We start from the raw sequence: 11,118 nt of genomic DNA on the forward strand, positions 1-11,118 counted from the left end.
ATAAAATATGCTATTTTTACATATCTACCCTGCTTTCAAAGACCAAATTAGAATTTTATCCAATTTTAAAATCATAAAACAATAAAATAAAATAAATAAATTCATAAAAAAAATCCGTAAATTATTTGCAACAAAATTTCAGTTAAAATACTTTAATAATATACCTTTTTTATTATTATTTTAGAAGGGGCCCTCGTTCTTTTTCAGTGGTCGAATGGGTCAACGTCAATTGACTCGTTGGTCAATAATGATGAACCGATTTGGTTTGGTTATTTTAATTGGAAATTTAATTAGGGTATGCACTAACTGCTGGTCTTGCACGGTTTTAGAATTTGATCGATTCAAAGTAAGAGATAGTGTTTGTTATGCCATGTCATGTTTACTTAGAACGGGCTCATACGTTTGAAGTACCTCAAAGAGGCCGATAGCTACGATCAATCCTCCACGTTAGTTGTCATCTATTTCTTTCGATATAGTTAATGCTCTGTTTACTCTAAATGATAACGACTACAGTAAAAAATGGATCTCGTAAAAGTCGATACTTTTCTCTACTTGATGTAAAAGCAAGACAAACAAAGATGAGTTCACGATTGCAAACTAGCCACAAGTCTCGATCGTGGACTAGACATGAATCACGGCTGTAGACCGGTTGCAAGTCACAACCATAGCCTAACAAGCTCATGACTATATCACCATTTCTCCTTGCCTTTTCCTTCCCCTTTCCTCTTCTTTTCTTTTCCATCATTGATCCTTGCTCCTTTTTGTATGAAGCATTAATAAGGTAAATGATAATTCAACAATCAACAAACTTTATGTACACACTTAGTCATTGATATCATACATGTACCCTAAACCCTAGTTTTTTTTTTCCCAAAAATCTACACCGCCAAGTTGTGGTTGAATTGGAACTTGAGTGCGGGTCAAGGAGGCATGCTCCTCTTAGTTGTGCCTCATACAGGTTAAACATGTTTTTGAATAAAACAACAACCTTACAATACCAATTGTCATCAGTAGAACTGCACATAGTTTGTCACATGAGCTAATTAGTCGGAGTCGCTATCGCATTCCACAAAGCTGTACTGCCTTGGTTCGCCGATATGGAGGAGAAGAGTTCCTACATTCTCTTCAGTCCACACGATTCCTTCCTTCTTCGAAAGGGCAAGCACCTATAAAGAGCATGTCAAGGTCGATTACTCTGCATTATTTCAAATATAAGATAATCTCTGAGTCTTTAGTTTTTTCAGTTTGAATCAATTGCGGTAAAGAAAATTAACTGGCCCCTCTAATTGGACCAGGTAGACTGCAAAATTTATCTAAACCTTTGGCCATAAAAACTTAACTTGTATTTTGGTGCATTGTGGAGTATCTCATTCTCATTCGAGAATAAAATTTATATAGCCAGCTTCTAATAACGAGGATAAATAGGATTTGATGAAATGATGATAAATGAAAAAGTAGAATGACATGGGTACAGTAGGTTATAAGCTTTTACTGAATATATAGAAAGAAGGGGGTAAAAAAAACATGGAACCCTTGAAATAACTCACCGAGCGCTTCATTTTTCCCTTTCCGACGACATCAGCACCACAGCCAGTGATAACTTTAAGATACTGAACAGCTATTTGGGCAGAAAAGCAAATTATTAAACTCACAGGAACCAAATGAATCCGAATATGTTACGACATAGTTGAAGTAGCAGATGCATACAGGGTATATACGTGAACAACAGCAAGTGAAGCTTTAGAAGCCGTATTGCTTGTTTGACGTGTTGCCCATGTAAATCAATGGTGACAACATTTTTAATATGTTTGTTCCTGCAAACAAAATTGGCTTGATAACTAATGCCCTATTAATTCAGCAGAAAAGGTAAGGAAGAAAGATAATATGCACTTGCCTGGCTTCAAAAATCTCTCGGCTAGCTTGCTCATCTCCTTCCCATGCTAAATCTCGGAAGAACTTCCCCTAATCAAATACAATGCACATGCTATACTAATAAAGGAAATGGGCCCAAAGATCTCAAAATAGGATTCGTGAAAACGGATAATGTTTTGGTCGCCTACTGTATCATACTATCATTATCAATTACCGACATCTAATATCAGAATAAATGCCTAATTACGATGAACATTGAGTTTTCAATAGATTCACCTTTTCTGACAGGAAAGAAGCATGGGCACGCTGACCTCTTGAATAAACAACTGCAGCCTAAGAAATCAAATGGAAATGGAAATAGGCATGTCAACACTAATATGCTAAATATGAAATAGATCTATCGCTGCTACAGAAGCATCTCACTTTCTGGTAGCATGCCTGCATCATCTCCCAATGCTTCTTTGAAGTATCCCGACAAACCTGATAGATATCTTCTTTGCCTGTGTCAAAAGATACGAGCCAGAGTAATAAAATTAAGTTGCACTGATCAACAATAGTCTGGCAATACCCAAGCAATCTTAAGATGCACCATAACAGGTCATTTAGTCCTCTAACTCGTCTAAATTTGGGAAAGTAAGTGGAAGAGAAATCTCAAATACTCGCATGATCACATTGCCACTAAAAATTTGAGCATCTAATGATGCCTGGACGGATGCCTCTTGTACATATTGAAGAACGATGGCAGAAAAATACAAATCTTAACACCTAATGCGATCATCCAAATCAAGTAGTAAATGCATCTACGTCCTCAACTTTAAGAAGTCAAGCGGACAAGGCATAGGACTATGTAAAATGCAACTAGTCCTCTGTTAACACTTTCCGGCAGCAATGCCTTAATATATCTTGCCAAATAACCAAAAAAATCAAAACTGAATTGAACATTGAACTAAAATGAGATTGGTTCACTTGCAAGAAAGAGACTAATGAGATTAATGAGCAAAATTGAGTGAAAACAAACCCAACCAGTACAGGAAAGTGAAAAGCAAATGCACATCTATCAGGTTATAAGTAGGACAGCCGATTTCCCATTCCCCTATCAAGACAGACTGGTCCATCCCTAACCTGCCTTACCCCGTCTACATTATTGAGATGGGAATGAGATGTGAAATTGAAACCCACATGCAAAGTGGGAATGAGATGTGAAATTGAAACCCACATGCAAAGTGGGAATGGGGAAAAAAGGTCATAACACCTGTCCTATGTTACCTCACTTGCCCTACATAATCTTAATCTAAAAATAATAATGTTAAGGATTCATCTAGGATTAGCTTATATTTTTATGTGTGTGCGTGTTGTGTGGGATGGGAATGAAAAAGAATATTTTTAACTTGCCAGCACTATGCATTCTCATCCTTTGTTCTAAAATTTATATTACCACGTGGACAAAATTTATCGGGAGCGAGTTAGATATAGGGCATGGCTTCTTTAGTTAGGATCATAAGCTACACATTCCAAGACCAATGAAAGGAGAAGCATAAAAGCAGTAATGGATCCTTCCATTTAAGTAAATAACAACTGCACATCTTCTCACAGGTATGTCAATTAACAAACTAAGAAAAGTAAACAAGACAAAGTTATATATACCAATTGTAACATTTTCTTGAGTATCTTTGATACTTAAAGAAGAGAACTCCAACCCCTGACCAAAAGACTCCACCTTCTCTACTACCTTTTTCCAATCCATACGACCAGGTTCACATGTGGGAGAGTTGGGAATTCTAAACAATGACTCCAGCACCTGTTGTTGGAGATAATTATAAGGCATTGGTATCTCACAATCAGCAAGAACCTTTGGATGATTCCTGCAGAAGTTCAGGTAATTATGAATGAAAAAATTAACCAACATGTCACTGTCATGCTAGAATAACCAGGATAAGCAAATGCCATAGCAGCCCAAATAATAGGTGGATTTAAAGAGTGAAGATTGATAAAAACATGACAAGAAGAGTAAGCACTAAACATAGCTGAAAATGGAAAGGGGTTAGTAATCAAGTTCTTGAATTGAGTAGACAAGGAGAGATAGAGTGTCATTTAGAATAAAGAATGCCTGTAAGCTCACCTCTTACTACTTGCATGGCACGCTTGGGGGATATGCTCTTTTTCTGACAGACTATTCGATGCTGAGTCTGATATCATATCTGTTAACTGAGAAAAATTTGCCAAATCACAAAAATGTAACATTGTCAAGAACTTCTGTTTTAAAACCTATGAGCATGTACAACTACCTATCAACTTAGGCATCAAAGGGAATAAAGGATAATATGGCTACAGCTCCACAAAATATGCCATCTCAAATAAAATGAACTACCAGCATTTTCTCACTATAAAAAGTAGATCTTATGATTCATATTTAAAATCCTTCAAGCAGAGAGTGAAGACTGTTATAACCTGTAGGTTATCCTTGATTGACCATATTATCTTTATGGGAATAACATAAATAGCTGGTTTGCTAAGCTTATCCAAGATCATTGTAAACAGAGGTTTGTGCAACTCAAAATAAAACTTGACCTGCATATGAGAACTTCAGTTTCACTTATCTGGTTATTCAATAGATGATAGGCATCCAGACCACTAAGTGACAATCCAAGATGGCATTTTATCAGAAAGTTCAATCTATATGCATCTGTTCAGTCATTGTACTGCCAAACTTTTTAAGAAGAAGTATCAATCAAAGAAGCATGTTTGACAATTGTCAGACAAGTGCACCAGCAATGGACACGGGATTCAAATCATTATTGTATTACTCAGGTAAATAAAATTTATCTCCAATTGCAAAATATGAATTTCTAAAAGAACTCTTGAACCAGCACCTGGGAGAAACTTATTGAATTCTCTGAAGGGCTTCTGCTAATTACTTCAGGACGACTACATGAATAGTTTCTCCTGCATGAACCATCATTTTCATATGGTCCTTGGTTTAATTGGTCCGATGAGGAAGCTGATATGTCAAGTAACGCCTCCAAAGCCTGCCAAAGCAATCAATTGAATACAACTAGTAGTAGATCAGTATGATCAAACAAAACAGAAAATACATTTGTTCTTTGATATATGCTGGTCTGGCAATAATTTTAATAAATTAAACTAAGCCATTCCTTGTAGGACTATTCTTGAGTGGTATCACCCTTAAGGTAGGGTATATGGTTGCACACCCATGTAAAACTTAAGATCTCTCAAAAATCATTTAGATGAAAGAACCAAAAATTCTATGAGTAATCAGAGCTTCCAAAACTAGAAAAGCTAAATGAATCAACTATAAATTGTCAATTTCTTTATTAAAAAGATCGTGTTCTTAAAATTGCTCTATGCTGATTATTTGGGCAATATCATATGAAAATTCAACACCTTTTTATTAAAATTTTCCTAATTAAGATGCAAGTACAGATTCTCATTATAGATGTCAAAATTATATAGAGACTAACAGACCGTAGCACAACAAACACCAAGTATCTAGCACTTCTGGTTAGCAATATTTAAATCGCTGAGAATCAATGAATTTGCCAAGTGACATGCTAACAGCATAAAGGTTGGCATAAGTAGCATGACTTGCAGGTATGATAGATCTATTTGTCTCTAGTTCAAATGTGTCTTGGTAGTTGACTAAGAATAATTGTTCTCTAGCACTATATCACTTGGAATCTGGTAGGGCATACAAGGCAGTATAAGCTAAAAGTAGAAATGAGAACAAGGTGGGTGAGGCAGAGCAAATATGGTTCAGATACCCACCCGTTAAGGTGTGTGACTGTGCACCAAATGAACACATGTCCTTCATTTTTAACACATGCCGAGAGGAATTATAAAGTACAAAAAGAGTCCAACATAAATTATTTTAATGCAGTGATATTGCAAACTAAACATAAATAATGGCCAGAATTTGAAATAACCAAAAAATAAACATATAGAAAAGAGCAGTAGTTAGTATATACCTTTTCAACACTGTTTCCGCATTGATCTGCAAAAGAGACACATATGCAACTAATTATACACTTCCACTTACCAGAGACAGACAGCCAAAAATAAATATGAATTTAAAAAAAGATTGCAAACACACTTTGTTAGCTATATTTCAACATAAAATATATAATCCTATAAAATTGATGAGAATGAGGTTAAAACCAAATTCTATTATTTCCTGGGAGGAGGATTCCGATATCATAAAAAAGAAGTGTTGAATGCTCCTTTCTATCATTACTCTTACATGATTGAAGATAGAAGTGAACCAGTGGATGATACAGATACTGTAGAAAGAATTAAGGTCAATTTCATTTCTGCACAAATGTAGGGCAGCACAGAGGAAAAAGTCATCCAATGGACAAAGACAATGATGGTATTGCCTCCGTTGATCCAAATGGTGTTCACTCATCACTGACAATGGTATTGGATGTCGACCTCGAGATGTTAGTTCACGAGATGACAAGTTTTGCCACAACAAAGGATTTAGAGAAGTAATGCCCAAACAAGTAGGGTCAAAAGCTAGCAAATGGTTGTGAGAAGCTGCTCAACCATGTGGAGGCAGAACAGCAGCTATGAGAGAAGCAACATCAGCATTTCTATGCATTGTGCATTGTTATCCCCAACATGCCCATGATAGACTATACCTCCCTCCTAACCCATGCCATTGTATATCAACAATCAAGGCAGAAGCCTCAATTCAAGGAACAAAAGGCTTGATTCACAGAGGTGAAAGTGGAATACGATAACAGCAATTATGTTGAATGTGAAATTTGTCAAATTTTGTAAGCAGCGATCAGGGGACTTGTGGGAAGCGACATAAGAAAGATGAATTAGGCAGAGAATGAGATAGATCGATAGCAAGGGCAATTTCTTCCTCTCATTTCTTCTCATCTAAATTTCCCTCTTTTCCATTCAATCATCAACTAATCAACCTTATGGCTTCCCTTCCTCTCCCTCTCCGTTCTCTAGTCCGAAATAATCAATGTAGGAGTGATATAGTAACTTAGTGATAAGAACCCACTACCATACCGTAATGAAATATTTGGTGACAACAGCAGCCATACATATAGATATTGATCAATGGCAAAAGAAAAAATTGACCAAAGGCAAGCGCTCACCTAAGACATCCCGGACAACAGCCATGGTAATCTCAGACATATCTCCAAGCATGGAGCACAAGAACTGTTCAGCCTCCTCCACGCTGTACATCCTCTTCATGCCATCCTTAAATTGCAAATTACTACCGCCATCTCTGCTCCTCCTCACGGACCCAATATAACCCTTTCCGATCACATCCGGAACTATCCCCGTGGCCGCAGGTGCTCTCTTCTGCTTCCGGACAGCCCCGACGCGCTTACCCTCGGGTAGTTTCTCCCCGGGGTCGTCAAGCTGGGCGCCGAGGATGCCAGCCGCCTTGAAAGGGTCGCATCCGGCCTCCCTGTACGCAGAATCAATCTGATCGAGGGATACGGACGAAGAAAAGGCCTCGATCAACCACTCCAGTGCTCGGGCGCCGTCGTCGCCGTTCGCCTCGTCTGCCCCTTGGGGGAGATCGGATCCGGCGGGTTTCCGCCTCTTCTTGCTCTTCCTATTCTTCTTCGTGGGTTTCATGGCCGCCGCGTTGCTGCTTCCCCTTAGCCCTTCCGCCTCTTCCTCCGCCGAGGGATTCGCGTCGAGCACGAGGAGGAATCGGAGGCGTCGGCGTCCGCGTTCGACGTCACGTCAACCGCAGAAACCCTTTTTGCAAGGGAAGTGGATATGCGGATTCGGATCACTTCAATAGACATACTAAAAATCCGATAAATGTGGTTTCGCTTCCGTGTAAATAAATCTTAACTGAATAATTTCGAAACTGTCCCAAAATTTAGTAGTTTTTTTAAAATACCTTTTCAAATTTTAGTAATGACAAATTATTTTCTTAATAATTTCAATTTAATTTCAACGGTTTTAAACATTTTCTGTTATTTAGTTCAATTAAATCTATCTATCTAAATATTTGGGTCTATTTGATAATCTTTGGTTGGAAGAATTTTTTGGGGCAAAAATAAAAAAAAGGCCCTAAATTTTACCAATCATAACATAGAATGTTTTAAGAAATAAATAAATCAAATCAAATCAAAAGGCGTCCTTCAATATTTTTATCCTAAAAATATTTTTTAACTTAGTATTATTGTAAAAGTTATCAAATATATGCAACAATATATTTAGAATAAATTTAGAATTTAAGATTTATGATCTCTAAATATAGTATCAAAATACTATTTATAAATTTATTCAAAATTATTTAAATTTTATTAAAAATTATTCTAAAACGATTGTAAAAGTTGATATATAGTTGCCATAACACTAAATTTTAAATCTTAAATTCATCGCATTGTAATAGTTACTGATAATTTCTATATATTAGAGTAACTATTTGATATTTTTTACATGATACAATCCTTAAATTTTAAATTTTAAACTCATCCTAAATATATTATAATAATTATTGGTAACTTCTATATATTATGATAGCTACTCAGTAAGTGTCATTTGATATTTCTCTTAATTTAGGATGATCTTTTCCAAAAATTTTCTATTTTTTAAAATAAAAAATCAAATATAAATTGACTTATGGATAATCGGAAAGAATTATAATAAAAATTTACTATACAAAATAATAAATCATACCTAGTTGCGGTAAAATTTGAGAAGGAGAAAAACGTTGGATGGAGGAAGTCATCCTGCCGTCTGCGAGAATGTTACAGTGACAAACGCTTCTCGACGATTCTACAAACCAAATCCCTTGTTTCCCTGAATGAATCCCTTTTTTCTTTTATTTGTTTGGATGCCTTATAAGGAGAAGAGTGAATACCACTTGCCCACTCTCTCAGATGTGTCACTTACTTGGCAACATGTGCAGTAACTGCACACGTCCAAGCACACGTCCAACATCTCCACTTGTCCAAATCAATTCCCAAAGGTCATCAAGTCACAAAAGACTATAGAATAATCAAGTCACAAAGAGTATACAAGAACATCCATTTCATACATTAGGGAAAATGATTCGTGTGACAGCAAGCACACTAAGTGATGGTTGCTAAGAAAATTGTTACACCTTATATAACCGCTCTCTGAGCGATCAATACTAATAAAGTTGTTACACTTAGCCGCTCTTCCAAATAAATCAGAGACACTCCCATAATGACACAAAGCTTCTCTCCTAGTGGTACATATTCATTATCCAGAAGCATCCAATCTCCCGATAGCACACGACCATTATCTTGGAGATATCTATGTCTTGCTATTTATCCAGATTAAATAATCTGCATTTATATCAATATGAACATCTCTAATTTCTCATAATGACTATTATGTCAAGAGCATATTTCATATTCAATATTCATAATCATTTTCATACATAACAGAAATGCGGTCGACCAATGAATAACATCAAAAGATGTAAATCTATTTAATCTTCCTTTTTAACTAAAATATATTCATTATAATCAGTTATTTTCCTAGTTATGCTCCATAAACAGAATTATCCATAGTCATAGGATACGTGTTAAAGTAGCAGACACTGATTAAAACTTCAAATAAACAGTTAAATAGTCACTAAGAGCAAAAACTGATATTAACTTATAATCTCAAATGTCTCACATAGTAGAGAAATATGACTCTATTCTCCTACTATCTTTATTGTTACAATAACACATGTGGTATAAATCACATGCTACGATGTTATTTTCTTTATTAAAAAAAGCCCATGTTTTCTCAAATTTAACATTGTACATATTTTGATCTAGACATACCTAATGTTTAATCCTGAATTTAACATATGAATTCCAATCTGACGTTTAACAAGATCAATAAATGGTGGATTCATTTACTTCGATCATTATTAACACATAAATGATCTCAATTTGATACTATTGTCAAAGAAACCTTAACTTATGGATTTGTCTCTATTCACAGCTACGCAAGCTATCACATAAGTAATGATTTTACCTCTATTTGTACTTAATAGACATAGATGAGATGATTGTCCATGTAAGTAAACTAATCTCAACATGTCAATATGTTCACCGAGATCTTATATGAATGTAATAAAAATAACAAATACATTGAATAAATTATAGTAAATAACACAATCAAATTCTCATCGAGGTCGCCGCTCGACCGTTGATGACGACTCACATTTAAGGTCGTCGCTCGACCGTTGATGATGACTCGCATTTAAGGTTGCCGCTCGGCCGTTGTTGGAGACAAAGTTTAAGGTCGTCGCTCGACCGCTGATGACGGCTCGCGTTTAAGGTCGCCGCTCGACCGTTGGTGGAGACAAGAGTTTAAGGTCGCCGCTCGACCATTGATGGAGACTCACGTTTAAGGTCGTCTCTCAACCGTTGATAGAGACTCGTATTTAAGGTCGTCGCTCGACCGTTGGTGGAGACAAGAGTTTATGGTCGCCGCTCGACCATTGATGGAGACTCGCGTTTAAGGTCGTCGCTCGACCGTTACATTGATGACAACTCGCGTTTAAGGTTACCACTTGACCGTTGGTGAAGACAAGAGTTTAATGTCACTTCTCGACCGTTGATGGAGCCTCGCATTTAAGGTCGCCGTTCGACCGTTGATGATGACTCAGGTTTAAGGTCATCGCTCGACCGTTAGTGAAGACAAGAGTTTAAGGTCGTCGCTCGACCGTTGATGGAGACTCGCGTTTAAGGTCGTCGCTCGACCGTTGATGGAGACTCACGTTTAAGGTCGCCGCTCGACCGTTGGTGGAGACAAGAGTTTAAGGTCGTCGTTTGACCGTTGATGGAGACTCGTGTTTAAGGTCATCGCTCGACCGTTGATGGAGACTCACGTTTAAAGTCGTCGCTTGACCGTTGATGGAGACAAGGATTTAAGGTCACCGCTCGATCGTTGATGAAGACTCGCGTTTAAGGTAGCCACTCGACCGTCGATGGAGACAAAGTTTTAAGGTCACTACTCAGCCATTGATATAAACGCGATGTAGACCCGTGTTTAAGGGCACCGCTCGACCGTTTATGTACACTTGGGTTTAAGGTCATCGCTCAACCGTTGACATAATCTCGGGTTTAAGGTCGCTGCTCGACCACTGAGGGAGATGCACTAAGGCCTTCGCTTTTAAGGTCGTCACTCGACCGTTGATGGAGACTTGCGTTTAAGGTCATCGCTCGACCGTCGATGGAGGCAACAGTTTAAGGTCGCCACCCGACCGTTGATGTA

General features: G+C 37.2%; 1 protein-coding gene across 1 annotated transcript; it reads right to left on the bottom strand.

The window, feature by feature from the left end:
- Positions 1-766: 766 nt before the first annotated feature.
- LOC122023402 (SMR domain-containing protein At5g58720-like) lies at positions 767-7,636 on the bottom strand. Its single transcript, XM_042581493.1, has 11 exons — positions 7,002-7,636; positions 5,856-5,881; positions 4,743-4,898; positions 3,992-4,077; positions 3,517-3,734; positions 2,296-2,372; positions 2,149-2,205; positions 1,895-1,962; positions 1,708-1,814; positions 1,548-1,618; positions 767-1,166 (listed from the first exon to the last, which is right to left on the bottom strand). The coding sequence occupies exons 1-11, from the start codon at positions 7,492-7,494 to the stop codon at positions 1,044-1,046; spliced, it is 1,482 nt and encodes a 493-aa protein (XP_042437427.1). The 5' UTR covers positions 7,495-7,636; the 3' UTR covers positions 767-1,043.
- Between the last annotated feature and the right edge of the window lie 3,482 nt (positions 7,637-11,118).

Source organism: Zingiber officinale, chromosome 9B (assembly GCF_018446385.1).
Source record: "Zingiber officinale cultivar Zhangliang chromosome 9B, Zo_v1.1, whole genome shotgun sequence".
NCBI lineage: Eukaryota > Viridiplantae > Streptophyta > Magnoliopsida > Zingiberales > Zingiberaceae > Zingiber > Zingiber officinale.